Source organism: Pezoporus wallicus, unplaced genomic scaffold, assembly GCF_028554395.1.
Source record: "Pezoporus wallicus isolate ANWC-B61680 ecotype Strahan unplaced genomic scaffold, APGP_CSIRO_Pwel_v1 contig_8108, whole genome shotgun sequence".
In the NCBI taxonomy this organism is placed as follows: domain Eukaryota; kingdom Metazoa; phylum Chordata; class Aves; order Psittaciformes; family Psittacidae; genus Pezoporus; species Pezoporus wallicus.
The window spans coordinates 1,744,429-1,761,317 of record NW_026638088.1 but is presented as its reverse complement, the minus strand read 5'-3'; the positions used below and the strand labels follow the sequence as shown (position 1 = coordinate 1,761,317).

The 16,889-nt window shown below is 38.3% G+C and overlaps 1 protein-coding gene across 1 annotated transcript in view; it reads right to left on the bottom strand.

The window, feature by feature from the left end:
* The window catches only part of HOOK1 (hook microtubule tethering protein 1), a 29,542-nt gene that overhangs the window by 5,086 nt on the left and 7,567 nt on the right, over positions 1-16,889 (bottom strand). Inside the window, exons 3-20 of the mRNA XM_057409273.1 lie at positions 16,401-16,473; positions 16,037-16,087; positions 14,303-14,435; positions 13,326-13,393; positions 12,045-12,107; positions 11,467-11,550; positions 8,797-8,963; positions 8,068-8,208; positions 6,531-6,732; positions 5,811-5,921; positions 5,488-5,575; positions 5,343-5,403; positions 4,604-4,744; positions 2,498-2,585; positions 2,025-2,059; positions 1,358-1,440; positions 872-972; positions 414-515 (exon numbers count right to left, since the gene is read on the bottom strand). Of these exons, the coding sequence (XP_057265256.1) occupies positions 414-515; positions 872-972; positions 1,358-1,440; positions 2,025-2,059; positions 2,498-2,585; positions 4,604-4,744; positions 5,343-5,403; positions 5,488-5,575; positions 5,811-5,921; positions 6,531-6,732; positions 8,068-8,208; positions 8,797-8,963; positions 11,467-11,550; positions 12,045-12,107; positions 13,326-13,393; positions 14,303-14,435; positions 16,037-16,087; positions 16,401-16,473 (1,792 nt within the window). The remainder of the gene's footprint in view (positions 1-413; positions 516-871; positions 973-1,357; positions 1,441-2,024; positions 2,060-2,497; positions 2,586-4,603; positions 4,745-5,342; positions 5,404-5,487; positions 5,576-5,810; positions 5,922-6,530; positions 6,733-8,067; positions 8,209-8,796; positions 8,964-11,466; positions 11,551-12,044; positions 12,108-13,325; positions 13,394-14,302; positions 14,436-16,036; positions 16,088-16,400; positions 16,474-16,889) is intronic.

The following is a 16,889-nucleotide window of genomic DNA, read 5'->3' as shown; positions in this document are numbered from 1 at the left end:
GTGGTCTAGTAATTTAAACAATTCACTGCTTGAATATCTAATCCTTCACACAAACTAAGCAGTATTACTACTGAAAAAGGTCAGACTCTGCAGTTCCATACAAGTTATCATAAACACAGGAAAACTGTGAGTCTTAGAAAGTGTTTCACTTACAGGGAGTTTAGAAAGAATCCATATTAGTGTTTCAGTTGTACACAGAAAAACACTGTTTAAAACTAAACTGCTCTGACAGGCTTATACTATGATACAAAGTTGATTAAGCCAAACTAAAAATCTCTAGGTTTGATGGTCTGTTCAGTTTCTAACTGAATGCAGCACTGAATGGTACTGGATCATTAGGAAACAGTAACTTGAGTGTCTGATATCACAGACAGAACATGTCAGGAGTTATTATTAAGTACATAAACTTTTACCTCCAGTGCTTCAATTTTTTTGTCTTTCTCCATTATCTGCTTTTTCAGTGACATAATTTCTGCTGATGCTGGATTTAGTTTGGGGTCTAAGGTTTTTATCACCTGCACAAGGTAAAACAAAAGCATTACAAGTCAGGTTTGATTCTCAGCAGCTCTGCATCTCATTCGCTCACAGCAGAAACATGAAAACAGACTGAGCATTAATCAGGATGATGAAAACCAGGCTGTTGAACTGTACAACAAAAAGATACCAAAAGGTACAAAGGAATAATCATTAATGCCTCTCACCCTGGAGTCTAAACAGCATTCTCATACACTTAGCTGACTGCAGTTGAATAGTTTGACTAAAACCTCAACATGTAGCTACCAATTTTAATCGGGAATTGGAGAGCAGAGGACTCAACCTGTATAACAATTTATGAGGGAGGAAAGCGTATGCTCAGAAATATGCTGCTCACATTTCTTGCTTTCTCTAGGTACATTTTGTATCTTTCTTCCATTGCTTTCATATCTTCATCCTTTTTACGCAAAGCTGCTTCCAGCTCTCCAATCTTCTGGGCTATGGACAGAAATTATCAACAAAAGACATATAAAATAAAACCAGATATAGTATTTTCAAGACTTCTGTGTTTTGATTTAACCATCCCCCAAATTAACTTTCTAGCTACTACATGATTTCCTGAGTTTTTGTTTCAGTCTATCAGGTTTTTATTTCAGACCATAAGGTCCTACCTGACCTGAGATTCCTGTTTTGCAGGGTACTGTTCAACAAAACTAAGCCCCCATGAACCTCTCCCCAGCCCCATTTCAGGCTTAAAGATATGCTGTAGTGGAGAGCTTTATCCAGACAAGTATCCCAGAGCCCACTGACTGTGGAAATCATTTGAGAAGAAACTTAACATAGTCTTATAAGAAACACCCCAAAGCCACACAGAACAACTTACGGTTCTGACTAACATCAGGCTGGAGCTCTGCAAGATCAGCCTCTTTCTTCTGTAACTCATCATGAACTTCATTAAGCTTTTCCCTACAAACAGAAGGCTGGGCTGAGGATTAAACTTATAAGCAACTCCATGTACAGTGTTACAAGTTGAAAGCTGAAACTTAGTGGTGAAAGTGTCTAAAGAACTATTTTAAACTCAAAAAAGTTTAAATAGAAACAGTAGTATGTATTTTTGAAGAACCATAAAAGTTGTGACTCTGAATTATCATTTACATAAAACTAGAAACAAAAAAGCAAATGAACAGAAACCCCTCCAGCATCTACTTAGCAGGAACTACGCCTGCTGAAAGGATAGAAATATTTCAGAAGAATTAACTATATTTTGAGTCCAGTAAGAGTGATGTTTTTAGGAGTCTGTTGTAGAATCAGAACAGTTAAAACAGTATTGCCGATGAAGAGACAGTTAACTGGATACTAGTATTACAAGATTATCACGATCAGAGTAGACAAAACTAGTATGTTAATACTTAACTCACTACATGAAGGATTCTCACATCATTGGCTTAGAAAAACAAGACATCCCTACAAAGACTTAGGTAGTTTCTGTGCTACAACAGTTAAATTGCTTCGTATAAATAAGCTCTAGCAGATGCATGTGCCTTACTTACATATGTGCTGCCAACTTCTGCTTCAGGTTGCTAGACTGCAAAAGGAAAGAGTTAAAATTCTGTTATATTTCAGTATTTCACACCATGCAATGCTAAAGAACTCTTAGCACACCTAAATAAGCAAAACCAAATAAATCCTGAGAAAACTGCATTTTTCATGCATTTCTGTAACTGCATTCAAACTTTTTGACTGCACAGATACCAATTCCAGCACCTTTTTTCTTTAAAACTAGCCTTCTCACTATACCACCATTTAAGGACAAAACTAGAGATTTTTAGAAGTAAAGAGAAGGTAGAAGAGCTACAGTTCCTCAAAGTAGGTCTGGGGAAGGAATCACCTAAAACAAGAGCTTTTCAAACTGAAATGCAGCTGGTGCGGGGGTCTTGTGAATTCTCATACTTGGTGTTACACTGCAGCATTTTAAACAAAACTGGCAAGATGTCTTCAAGGTCAAGCCAGAACATTCACTTACTCCTTCAGTCTTGGATCCCTGCCCCTGTAAAGTCTTCTGCAGATCTTCAATCTGCTGCTGTAACCCTCCAATACGCTCTTCATTTAGCCTGTTAAGAAGAAAAGACGGTTTATCTATCTAAATGTCATCTACCTGGACTTGTGCAAAGTGTTTGACACTATCCCACACGACATCCTTGCCCCTAATTTGGAGAAGCATCAGTCTGATGGATGGATAAAGAACTGGCTGGATGGCCACACACAAAGAGTTGTGGTCAATGGCTAAATGTCCAGCTGGAGACCAGTAACGAGTGGTGTCCCTCAGGGATCGGTGTTGGAACCAGTCTTGTCCAACATCTTTGTTGGTGACACAGACAGTAGGATTGAGTGCACCCTCAGCAAGTTTGCTGATGACACCAAGCTGTGTGGTTCAGTTGACACCCTGCAGGGAAGGAATGCCATCCAGAGGGACCTTGACACACTTGTAAGGTAGGCTGATGCCAACCTCATGAAGTTTAACCATGACAAGTGCAAGGTCCTACACCTGGGTTGGAGCAATCCCAGGCACAGCTACAGGTTGGGCAGAGAAGAGATGCAGAGCAACCCTGCGGAGAAGGACTTGGGGGCGTTGGTTGATGAGAAAATGAACATGAGCCGGCTTCAGTGTGCGCTTGCAGCCCAGAAACCAACCATATCCTGGGCTGCATCCAAAGGAGCGTGACCAGCAGGGCGAAGGAGGTGATCCTGCCCCTCTGCTCTGCTCTTGTGAGACCTCACCTGGAGCACTGTGTGCAGTTCTGGGGTCCTCAGTACCAAAACTGACATGGAACTGTTCGAACAAGTCCAGAGAAGGGCCACGAGGATGAGCAGGGGACTGGAGCACCTCCCGTATGAACACGGGCTGAGAAAGCTGGGGCTGTTCAGCCTGGAGAAGAGAAGGCTGCGTGGAGACCTCAGAGCAGCCTTCCAGTATCTGAAGGGGGCCTATAGGGATGCTGGGGAGGGACTCTTCATTAGGGACTGTAGTGATAGGACAAGGGGTAACCAGTTCAAACTTTAACAGGGGAAGTTTAGATTGGATATAAGGAGGAAATTCTTTACTGTGAGGGTGGTGAGGCACTGGAATGGGTTGCCCAGGGAGGTTGTGAATGCTCCATCCCTGGTGGTGTTCAAGGCCAGGCTGGACTGAGGTTTGGGCGAGATGGTTTAGTGTGAGGTGTCCCTGCCCATGGCAGGGGGGTTGGAACTGGATAATCTTAAGGTCCTTTCCAACCCTAACAATTCTATGATTCTATGATTCTAAATAGATCACAACAGACAGATTTTTGTTTCATGTCTGGATGATAATTTTTCAGAGTCTACCCAGGAGGACTTAAGCCACAATGAAGTTGATTTCAAATGCTTTTAGTTTGACTTGAACTTCTGCTGGAACACACACGTAGTAGCTTTATAAACATTTTATAATGAAAGACTCAGAATCCTTTTAAGTTTTCTCAAAACTTACCTACCTAAAATTCTCATAAACTAGTAAACTGCTTTCAATATTAACTAACTGATAGACAAGTTCAGAGCATAACCCAGTGTTACAACACTGTTAGTCTGAAGTTCTAGAAATAGAGTTTACATCCATTCTTGGTCTACCATTCAGAGCTAAGAGCATCCAATAAGCAACACTCTCTTCAGAGTGCACTACACATAGTTCTACCACATTCTACACCACCACATTAAAGCTATCTTCTTGCTTGCTTCTCAGCTCCTCATTAATAGTCACACTGGTGAAAGAAACAGGATAACTGGCTTCCTGCAAGTGCCACTCTGAAGGTCCAGAAATCACTTTTTGATACATTTTCACAGAATCACAGACAGGTTTGGGTTAGAAGGGACCTTAAAGCTCATCCAGTTCCAACCCCCTGCCATAGGGAGGGACACCTTTCACTAGAGCAGGTTTCTCAGAGCTGCAACCAGCCTGTCCTTGAACACTGCCAGGGATGGGGCAGCCACAGCTTCTCTGGGCAACCTGTGCCAGTGTCTCACTACCCTCACAGCAAAGGATTTTTCCCTAATACCTAATCTAAATCTGCCTTCTTTCAATTTAAGGTTTATTTTAAGATGCTGTTTCACCCATCACCTTTTCTCAGTTTCTAGCTCGTTCACCATGCGATGCTTTTGCTCCAGCTGTTCCTGGAGCTCCATAATACGTTCATTTTCTGATCCCTCCTGTTTTAATAGGAGCATCTTATTTTCATGCTGCAGCCGAATAAACATTTCTCTGAATCAAAAACAACAAAAGAAGTCACTGTTAGTTAAGAAAAAGGTAACTAAGAGTAGACTACACTCCTTTTCATTCCCCCAATCTTAAAGTGAGCAAACCAAGTTCTGCTTAAGGATATAGTTGGGCTAACTGCAATTTTTTATTTAAGGGTAACTTCAAATTTTCAAACATCACAATAGTTTTATGAAATACATGACCAAAGTTTTAAGTTAAGTCGCTCCAAACCCAGATTTTATTGCACCTTTAAGTTTCATTCTGACAGACTTTAAAGCAGTGGTAGCCAGCTTTTCGATGGTCTTAGTTGCTTTGTATTATTTATTTAGTCTGTCTGCCAGTGGCAAAATAGGAATTGTTCTGCTCCTTAGAGAGGATGTTTCAAGCCAAGCTTTATATACAGCAATCTCATATGCTTTTAAGAAAGAATGCAAAGCAATTATAGTATGGGGAATTAATTACTAACAGCTACCTGGAGGTCCAAACAAGAATCATGAAAAGAAAGCAGGAAGTGGGAAATGAGTCATGTTGCTGAAAATACTGAACTTTCACGGCAGCAACATTATCCATGCAAATCCCAACCTCAACCTTTTTGCCTTACCTATATTCCACTGGCAGAATTTCAGCAGCAAGATTCTCATGGCTTTTAACATGAGATCCACCTGAAATTGCATGGGAAGTTTAATTTAACAAACTTAAAGCAATCACAAATATACATAAAAAAGCCTCTGAAAAATAAGCAATACCTGTTTGACTCAGGTGATCCTGCTGCATCTGTGAGTACCGGAGCTCTTCATTTGTTTCTTTTAACGCATCACACTGTACTATCAGTCTCTAAGGTGATATATTGGAGGTGGGATTAAGTCATAGTGCATCACTTTAAGACCAAATAATATTAATCAGGAATAGTACTGACACATACACATTTTAAGACATGTTTCATGTGTATTTTCATGTATTTATGTTTAATACATGTATTTTTATGGTAGCACTACTTCTGGGAAGGTTTTCCTCAAGCAGAGCATTTCAGAAATTTATTAGGTATGCAAATAATTCAAGAGAGACTTACCTCCTTCTCTTTGATTAAAGCTTCATGCTTTTCTTCAAGTCTCTTCATTTCAAATGCAAACTTATCAGCTCTTTTTGATTCTTCAGACAGCTTGTTATGAAGCTCCTGGACCTTTTTATTAAAAGTAAGTGTGTATCTATTCAGCACATGAATATTGCAAGATGCTACCTTTAAAAGCTATGTTAAAACCTTCACTCCTGCCCAGTTCAGACAAATACCTGGTCCTCCAAGCTCAGGGGGACAGAGATGGGATTATTAGCGCTGTGGTTTTGGGGGTGTTTTGCTTATGTTATTTTATTTGGTTGTTTTTTTAAATAGTTAACTCCTGCATCTCTTAATTAGTACTGAATTAAGTGAAATCACAATTAAACTTCTACAGTTTAAAATAAATTTCCACGAAGCAAGTTAAGAATATTACACACAAGTGACCTCCCAGAAACAGAAACTACCTCAGTTAAAGCAGAGAAGAAAAGCCTGCAAACCATAGACAACCAATCATTCGAGGGGGCAACTACAGTTAAGGTGAATAGTTTAATAAATAAGAGGAAAACAGCAAGTAAATGGCAGAGACTAGTAAAAGCTTTAAAATGGACAACACAGGCTAAGTCCATGATGAAGCTGTTTAATATTTTTTCATTGAAGCATAATGAAAATAACTTTATTTAGGTAAGATGACTACCTGAGCAAAAAGCAACATCTTAAGTATAGATGCAGCCTTACCTGTCTTTTGTAGGTTTCTAATTGGGCACGTGCTGCATTGGCTTTCTTCAGTTCATCCTCCAGACTGACAGTATTGTGCATGTACATCATGTTGGTTTCCTGCAGGGATTTGACTTGCCTGCGGAAGTCATTCAGATCCTGCAGCTTTTTACGGTACACCTCAACAGTTGATTCCAGCTTACTTGCCTTGTCTGCAGTAGCCCTTAAAGTAGAAACAGAAACTAGAGGAGCATGTTTTTTCAAAAGATTAAAAAACTCAAATTCTGCTGTAGTGCACATTCAAGCTAGTCTCAAAAAGAGAAACATCCTGGGGTAAAGGTTGCACTTGATGATCCTAAAGGTCTTTTCCAACGTAGTTAATTCTACGATGCTATAAAACATGCTTAACAGCAGAGTTAAATCTTACTGCTTTATTTTCAAATGCATAATTGAGGCAAACTTGCATTATGCAAAGACTGCTTATAAACACTGAGATCACCACAAGGTTTTAAGTGGGAGTAAGACTAACAGTTGTATGCCAGAAGTACATGTAAGAGTCAGTATGCCAAATATCTCCAGGGAATTCTGTGGAGTGCGATGTAAATGCACCACAACATCCCATGCTAGGTAGTCATCTCAAAGCACTGGCCCCTGGTTCGGAAAACACACACAGATGATGCTCTCATTGTGGGGTTATACATAATTAGAATGTAACTGCACTATGCAAATTATGATGAGCTGATACGGCCAAGAATCACCAGTTGATCATTAACAAAAATCTATGTGGTAAGAAAATATTTGGATCATAAATACACAAATTTAGGATCTGTGTTTAATCCTTTCATATGGTATCACTAGAAGCTAGTACAAGAAAATCATGGAAAAAACCTCATAGTTAAGATGTTTCAGATGTTAAGAACCACTACAACTTAAACACCTGAAACCACTTTTCTTTCCATGTTTTATTCATGTTATTTTATGCATAGCAGACCTGCCTTTGCAGTATGATTTGCTTTTGATATTCCTTGGGTGGTCTGGTATTTAATTTGGTTTGCACAAGCTGGAATGTTAAATTCTCATCAAGGCTACTGCGTATTTCATCTTCATTTTGTTAATCCTTTTGCTAACCTAAATCTAGCCTAGAATGCTGACACCAGAAGTTATGTCAAGATTCTAGCTGCTTATATGGCTTTCTACATCAGAAAAGGCAGCTTGTTGGCAACAAAAATGTCCCCTTAATAGAAATGCACACACACTCCCCTCAAAATTTCTTAATTCTTCCGGAACTTCAACCTTCCATCCCACAAGAATAATAATTTCTGTATTTATCCATCCTGCTTCACAGAAAAATTCCAAGTTGCTTTCCTTATACAAGCAATAGAGGCTATACCTGAAAGCCTGTGCTCCACCTCTGCTTTGTCAAAGGGCCCTTTTCCAACATTTTAGATCTCATGCAGGTAAGACCTGCAGAACTAACACCTCAGAAACAAAGCCCAAACACAAAGCCTTGAATTCAGTCATTAAATCCTCCTAGTGTGTGTGGAGCTCTATTACACACCTAAGAATATCATTTTCATCTTTCAAGGCTCTAGATTCTTCTGCCAAGGAGGTTAGCTCGTTGTTTCTATGCTGCAGTTCGATCAACTGTTTTTCTAGGTCTTCACAATGGACGCGATAATCATCTTTTGCAGCTTCAAGCCTACCAGATCAAAAAAAGAACTCTGTTAAGAACTCAGCATTATCACACATTTGTCATTTAGTGCTAGAACTACTAAAAATAACTAAGACAAAAGAAACCTATTGACTTGAGTAGCCAGGAAAATGGTACTGCAAGCATGGAATATTTTATTGTCCACCTTTTAAATCATAATGGATTGTACACTGAGAATTCACCATATCAGTACCAAAGGACTGCATGAAAATTGATCCCCCCCTACAGATCACAGGGGGAGAGACTAATATGTAGGAGAAATCAGCACAGTAAAGAGATACAGTGGGTTTGAGGGGGTTAGGGTTGTTTTTGTTTACACACAAATCACTTTGGCACTCATTTTCTGCCCTCCATCACCTTTTTGGAAGTGAAAAATGGCTACAATACGGCAATTACAAAGTAATACCTTCTACAACAAGAAACAGTTTCTTTTTAAAGTGTTTAAAATATATTTATCCAGTACCAAGAAGCTTTTATCACAAAAGAAACCGAGATGGAAAACCCTGAAAGCGTACCCGAAATTCTCAGGATATATTTGGCAAGTCAAGTGAGAGACTGAGAGAAATCATTTCATACCTGAAGTTTTCCTCTTGCAGTTGTTCCAGCTGCAACTGTGCATGAAAATACTTTTTTGCAACCACGGTATTTGGATCATCAAGAGAGTCATCTAATTGCTCTAGCCTGTCATTCATAATCTCATTTTCTGACATCAAGCTGTTTTTTTCCTCCTGGAGGGCAGCCACCTAGTGCAGATAAAACAGCATCACCAATTTTAAGACCTGTCCAACTGGAAAGAGCTGAAGCAAGACAGCAGTGCATCACCAAATTAGTTTATGAAAAAGGTTGGAGTGTTTAGAGATTTTAGAATGCAATTTACACAACATACTTGAGCATACGAATGCTTTAGTGTATGACAGTTATGAAGCACTACAGGAAAAGTCCCTCTAAAAATAGCAAGACGACATAGTTTTTGTAACACACCATGGTAAAGGCAGACAATGTGATATGGAGAGAGACTGGTACTTTCATTAAAAAGGATACCATGGACACCATCCAAAAAGTAATTATATAATATAAACTGGTGTAAAGGTACTCTCCATCTTGCTTGTGCTTAACAATAAGAAGCAGGATGGCACTGGCTAGCACATTACCACAGTACTGCCGTGCGCTCAGCAGCGGATGGTAGCGCAAGAAGCGGTTTCAGGCGCCGTAAGCTGGTAAGCACACACGCAACAAAAAAACCTAGGCAGCTTCATAGAGAGCATGCATTTTGTTTGCAACAGTCAAACAGGTTTGATATCAAAAGTGTTCACAGCTAAGCAAATGAGAATACAACACTTTGTTGGAACAGTAAGTGTATTAACAGCCATAAAATGGGGAAGGATTAAGAGGATAGAACCTTCAAAGTTTTTCTAGTGAAAGCTGCTGTGTTAATTTAACATCCTGTCAAACATAAGAGCATGTAGCATGTGTTAGTTAACTGGCATTTAAACAGGGACAATATGCTTTTTGGGTTATGTTTTCCTGAATCATAAAGAAAACCTACCTTTCTTATACTCTTGGAAAATATCAAGGAAGATTGAGACCTTACAAGTGAATTTATTAAGAATTAGTTTAAATGAGAAGTGTCAGTCAATATTACGGCTTCAAATCAATAAAATAAAAAACATATCATGGTGACATTATTAGATTAAGCATCAGATATAACCTGAAGTATGCAATATTAAGAAACAGCTTGTGATCATCATTTAGAAGTCTATCAGACAAATATATGTAAAAACCAAATTAGTAATGTCCCACTTCACTGGGTGCTGGCTTTCAGGTTCACTCCTTTTTACATACCAAATGGAACTTTACAATATACATGCACACAAAGCACCTGTGAGTAAAGGGCATACCTGAGCCTTGCTCAGCACAATACTTCCTGATCAAGGTTCAGCCACTCCTTAAACATGCACAACAATCACAAAGGAAAAAAAACAACTACTGCACAACCCAGAGCAAGTTCTTCATCTTTTCTCGGTCCCTTTCTGTTATCTTTCTTGTCTTCTTTTCTACTATTTCAACATAATAGAATTGGTGTCAAAGTCAACATAAGTTATGAACAGATAGTTTAAAAACACACCACAGTCTTAAAAATCTCTGGTGCCATTAACTCATGTGTTTGTACCTTTCCTCCAAACACCTTTCATGCCTTCACCTGGCCCATGCTATGTTACAAGCAACTGGCTTTATAACTTAGCATTGAGAAATCTCAAGAGAGGTTTGTGGGAGACAGGAGAAAGCCTGGGACTACTCAAACTCTAAGACTCCTAATGGAAGCAGAAAGTGTGAGTAAACTCTTATCCCAGCACCTCTAGAAGGGAAAGCTTTTGAACAGTGAAGACACTTTTTGAAGTTTAACAACTGTCAACTGTGAATTCAGCTGTCAAATCAAGCCCCTTCCCCATTTAAAATAAATCATTTTTGCCTGCAAATACTGCTCACAAACAATTTTAGATCTCTGCTTTCACTAGGGAGCCTTATTACTGCCTCAAGACAAAAGGAAAAGAAATATCAGTTCAAGACTTAGGGCTAACAAATGGATTTATTTTTTTTTTTAAACAAGGGGATTGAAATGCAAGTTCCTGTTTCTTGTTATGAAGTTCTCTCTCCTTTTTCTGAAGAGTGACCTCATTAACTACTATTATCAGTACGGTTTGAAAACTCTAACAAGGGGCTGTTAGCTTCCATTCTCTTTAATTCCCAAAATATCCTCCATCTTTCAGCTCTGTATGAGAAAAAATTAGTAACTTTTAAATAAATCTCACATTTTAGTCTACCATCAACTCCCATTGAAAACAGCATCATTTTCCTATGATTAAATCTGATGACTGATTATATGAAGTGGATGTTTTGGACACAGTTCAAAAGACTAGAAGGAAGCAGTGACTTAAAATTAAATAGGCAATTTTTAAAGCCACCATAACATTGCTTTGATGATACTTGCTACTAAGGGTAAACATAAAGCTAGCAGACCTAACAACCTTTGAGTTAACAGCTGACAGAGGACCTCAGCTTAGTTGCTGATTGTACTGTATATCCAGCAATTGCATTCAGGAGTACAGGATTGCTTTCCCCCCCACAAACAGCTAAGAATTCTCATATAACTAAACAAATTCCAATTCACTTTGTCCTTCAGAACTTCTGCATCTTAACAGCAGCACCACTACGTATTAAAGAAATAAGCAACTTGCTGTTTCTTACCTGTAAATCCAGCTCTTGACACCTTTGTGCCAACTCTTCTTTTTCTGCTAGTGCTTCCTGAAGATCTTCCAAAGCTTTTTTCAGCTTTTAAAAAAATAAGATAGTCAATCATTCTGCCCATATCCAAGCTACTCACATTTATAGCTTCCAATTAATCTCAATTGTGTCTACAATTGTTTAAGAAGGATTTTAGGTGCACATGTTGACACAGAAACCTATATGTACTGTGTTAGATAACAATCTCTGTTCATTTTACCTTCATGTTAAATGACTACTACATGTCAAAAGTGAAGTACTGAAACTCAGAGTAACATCTAGATTCAACACAACAACTAAGGCTAAAAGCATAACAAAACCAAATATGGGTACATGTTGTCACAATTTCAAAATCCCTGCCTGTTATATCAATCACCCTTCATCTCAAAATAGAAATGCTGGGGCTCCTTTATGGGCAGCTACTTTTACAAACATAAAGACAACTTCATTTTAGGTGCAACACCTCTTTATTCAAAGGATGGCAAAATACCAACTTATTGTTCAGGCTTGAACTACAACAGCAACAAATATTATGCAGTTACCTGTTGTTCCATGTCACCTGATGCATCACATGTGGAAGGAGCTGTTACTTCCTTGCTCATGAGCTACAGAAAGAGGCCGCAGTAAAAAGAAGGTTAAGTATCTGCAAATTCATTGCCTGCTAAGTAGCAATTGTATTTTCCACATGTCCTTGCATCCCTTGAATACATCAAAACAGACTCATAATACTAAAAAAACCCATCTTATTGTTCGTTAAGGATGTAAACAAATTTAGATAAGATGACAGTTTCTACTCCACCCTCCTCCCCAAATTAACAAAGTTAGCAGTAACATCTTACTGGATGAATCTGTGATCTGTTGAAGTTATTGCTCCCCACTAGTCAAGTTAAAACAGAGTGAAACAGAGGATGCGGTCTCAGGCAATTCATTTATAGTTATCACAGTTTGTGTCACTTTAATTGCCATTAAGCAAACACCCGCAACATTCACATAGCTCTCTCAGATCTCCAGTACACAGATGTACACAGTATGTTCATCAGCAATTAAAAGGATTTACTTATTTGAGAATTACAGTATTATATCTAGACCTTCTTCAGAAATAAAGTTTGATTTGTCAGAATACAACAAACAAGAGGTTTATGGATTTATTTCTCCAAATAGGATACTTCAGAGTTTTAAAGATTATATAGTCAATTTAAATCTAAGTTTTAAAGCCTACTGCCAACTCCACTGTTACCTTGATGAGAGTGCAATTACACCTTACATTTTCTTCAAAGTTAGCATTTAGTTTTTGCCTCCCTCCACACTCTGCTTCACAGTCCTGAAGCTCACAGATGAGACTGACTGTAGAGCTGTGCCATGTGCACGATCACTAAGACGATCCAACCAAAGACAAGTCAAGAGTGCAAGAGGAGTACACCATGACAAGAATAGAAGAGATGCAGCTGGGAGTTTGTAAATCTGATGCTGGAACGGTCTGTGAGAAGAATGTAGCCTCACAAACAGTTACAACCAGCTTAACTAGAGCACTGAGAGAGGTGTTTCAGAACCTGACTCCAGTACAGTGGATGGTTGGTAATGAGATACATTTCTTGTATGAAACAAGAAATCTTAAGCATTTATTGTCTCTCTAAATTGCATGTTTGGGCATACAAGATTAAATCCAAGATCCCGAGGTTGGGGTCTGGAGCCTCTTAATCCTGACCCTTCCAGATAATTAGGGAAGTACTTATGCTCTTCCCTGACCCTTGCTTGGATAAAAAATTCACAAAAATCAACAAACAGATGTTGATTGTTGTTGTAGGCTACGAATTATTACTTACCTCTTGAATGGCAGTCATGACAACATGTTGAACAGATTCTTCAAGGGTCATGATATTTTGTATGTGTTCTGTTAACAAGAATTTGTAGTGAGTCACGACAACGTTCATCATAATGGCTTAAGTAACACGACATACTGTTTGCAGAGAGATCCAGGAGAAGCTATTCTCTATGAAGCTTCTCCAAAACATGTAGTGCTCGTTTTATACAGAGCACTAGTGTTAAACAACATTATTATACAGTCATATGGTAGATAAACGTAAGGGATTATAATCTCTTAAATGAACAAATCAATACTATGCATAATACACCAAGGAGGTTTTAAGTCATCTGTATTTCCACAGGTCTTTTTCATACATTCATCCATGTATGTATGTATATAAGCTTTTCCAAAGAGCGATAAGCTTGCAACTAAGATAACAAACAAAACTTCATGGAAAAAAGTAATTGTTGGCATCTTCATTCCCAGTGCAGCCTGACAGCTGGCTTCCCAAACACCCTTAGATAAAGTCATTTCAGACTACATAAGAATCACACCCATTCTACTAGAAGATTAGTACTGAGGATTCCATACCCATTCAAGCACTGAGCATTAGCTCTGAGAAGGGGAGAGAAAACTCAACTAATTCAGTCTTGAGCCTCTGCAGACAAACAAAAGGCAATTTCTAATATAATTTTTTAATTTAATTTGATTGATTGGCATTTGAATAGCAAGTTTTAGGTCTTGGTTTATATTTTAACAAATATGAATAATTTACAGACACCTCAGACTATTTTTTTAAACCTGACCTGAGCAAAGGAGTTTTGTACAAGGAAATTTCCCCACAGATTTTAAGTTAACTCCAGTTTCAGAACAGGCACATAACAGATTAACAATAGAGATTTTTTTAATACATGAGAAAAGCTTCTACATCTCATTCACCTTAGCAATCACCCCAAGCAGTCTGCTGTTTGTTGAACAGGTTAGGGTAGTGCATACCTTGTTTCCTTTCACAGTTGACTGCACAGCCTAAAATAAGCTGCAGAAGCCTCCCCAGTTCAGTGGGATCTGAGTTCTCAGATATTTGGTTTAAGTCTGGAATAAGCTCTTCTGAAATCTGCTGACCCAAGAACTGGAGAAAATAAAAAATAAAATTAAAACATAATAGGAAAGAAGACAGAAAGTAGACTCCCACTTCTGTACATGAAAATCTGGTATCATGTAAGAAACCTAGACTCAGCCATCCAGACAAAATGGTCTATTAATAAGTTTGTTACTGTAAAACTTCAGGAAGGAAAAGATCTCAAACATTAAGCGTGGAGAGCAACAGATTAGGAAATCTTAAGAGGCCTAGATAAAGCAGATGTTCTTAAATCATTTGTTATGGGGCTTCATACATGAAACACCAAGTCATACAACGTGCCTCTCCTGCACCAGCAAAGGCTATTCCAAATGTCTTTCTCCATCCCTCAGTGTGGATATGTTTTAGGGAAACGCATATTCAATCCCCTGTTAGCCAATGACCTTAACCATACTTGACACCTCAGTTTTTTCTCTGAATAGGCCTAAATTTAATCTAAAGTAGACAGCATTAAAAATATATACACGCAAACCACCTAGCAATTGTTTAGTGTAATGAAGTTATGCACTTTAGTATAAAATTGTTCTGGCAAAACCACATATTTTGAAAGTTAATTAACTGGGGGTTTAGCTAATTGACCACTTATACAGGGAAAAGTGACAGCAGGAAGTTAGTAAGTTTTTGGGCTAAACTTCAAATGAGAGAATCAACTTATTCTACCAGTATAATAAAAAAAAAAATTAAAAATGCTTCCAAATTTGGTTGTTCCATAAGCCTTCAAAAAGCTCCTCATAAGCCTAAAGAATTTCTGCTTCTGGCTTTGTGAGAGAGCCTCAGTCATAGAATCATAGAATAGAATCATAGAATAGTTAGGGTTGGAAAGGACCTTAAGATCATCCAGTTGCAACCCCTCTACCATTGGCAGGGACACCTCACACTAAACCATATCACCCAAGGCCTTGTCCAACCTGGTCTTGAACACTGCCAGGGATGGAGCAAAATCCCGGCAATACAGAAGGGCTTGGCACTCAACATCACAACTAAACCCAAGTGAGACCAGGAAGCCATAAGATGATCTGGCAAGTTTTTCTAACCATACCCATTACATTACTGTAATCAAGCTCCACACAAAAAAATCAGCATTTGTTTAAAAAACCTCAATAAATAGCACCTGTTTATGGCTACCCCATGCATTCTGCATGAGAGAACAAACTGTCATCCTTTCTGTGTCCAGAAGGATTTGTAACTTCTCTCTCGGCTTCCAAGTGAGTGCCGTAAAACCTAGATTAGGCTTGCTGAATCTGTTCTGTTGTGTAAAAAAGGATTAAAACTTCATTAGACAAGAGCAAATATGAATCCATGCACAAAAGCCAACAGGATTCTGCAGCTCAGTCCTTGTGACATTTACCTGGGCGATGACAGAGACATGGTTTCAAGATTACACTCCAAGAACCTTATCTAAAATACACCTGCACAAATTAATGTTATTATCACTCACACCTCCCACTTAACCAGTTAATTCTCATTTACTTTCTGCCAAGAAAGTCCTTCAAATAAATTAGTTTGCCAAGAAAACAAATAAGCTAGGTGAAGAGGACAATAATCATGTTTAATAATTAGAACAACAGAAAAAAAAGCTGTTTTTTCCATACCTCATGATAGTAGTCCATAATTCCTTGCAGTATCTTCTTCAGATTACTGGCCTAATTGTTGTACATAAAAGATAAGGTTACAGGCTTTCATTAAAATTCTTTAAATAATAATTTAGAACAACATGTTCACATAACAGCTCTATGATATGAATCTATAATGAGAGGGGAAGAGAAATAATGCAGAAGAAAATCCCCATGAAACAATGCTGGAAGGCACTTAAAACTATCAACAGACAATTCAAGTTCATTTAAAGTAACCTTAAAAAGTCTGAGCTTAATTTTGTGGGTTTTGGACTGCTCAATACTCTCAGGACAGACAACATATCCAACCCCACAAACTTCCACTAATTTCAATTTTGAATACCTTTATTCTCCAGTTGTCACCAACATCATCTTTAATGCGATTTAGCCAAGATGCATCAAACCAAGCGACATCTCTGAAATGAAATGATTAAATGTCAATAAGCACATTTATATAAATAAGGTATCAGATTCCCAGCATTAAATCATTGGCTGTTTGACTATGGTGTCTAACGAGGCATGAATTCCTCAAGACTGCAAATTATACTTATGTCAGAAGCAATTTCCATCCTGCTGGCTGCATTAAGACGCCACATTCCAGGGCAAGAAGAATTCCTGTACATGCTTGAGCTAGCTACAGCTAGGAACACAAGGCCTTTGTCACATTGAATTTTTATACCAGACAAAGTGATCATAATGATGCAAACATCCTCTTTTGACTAGTGCTGATGTTATGCTTGATACCTATTCTCATACATTTCAATTTTCCAATATTTGCCACAGTTTGTCAAAGGTGTTTATTAGGAAACAAACTGGTTTAAGCTACTGGCAT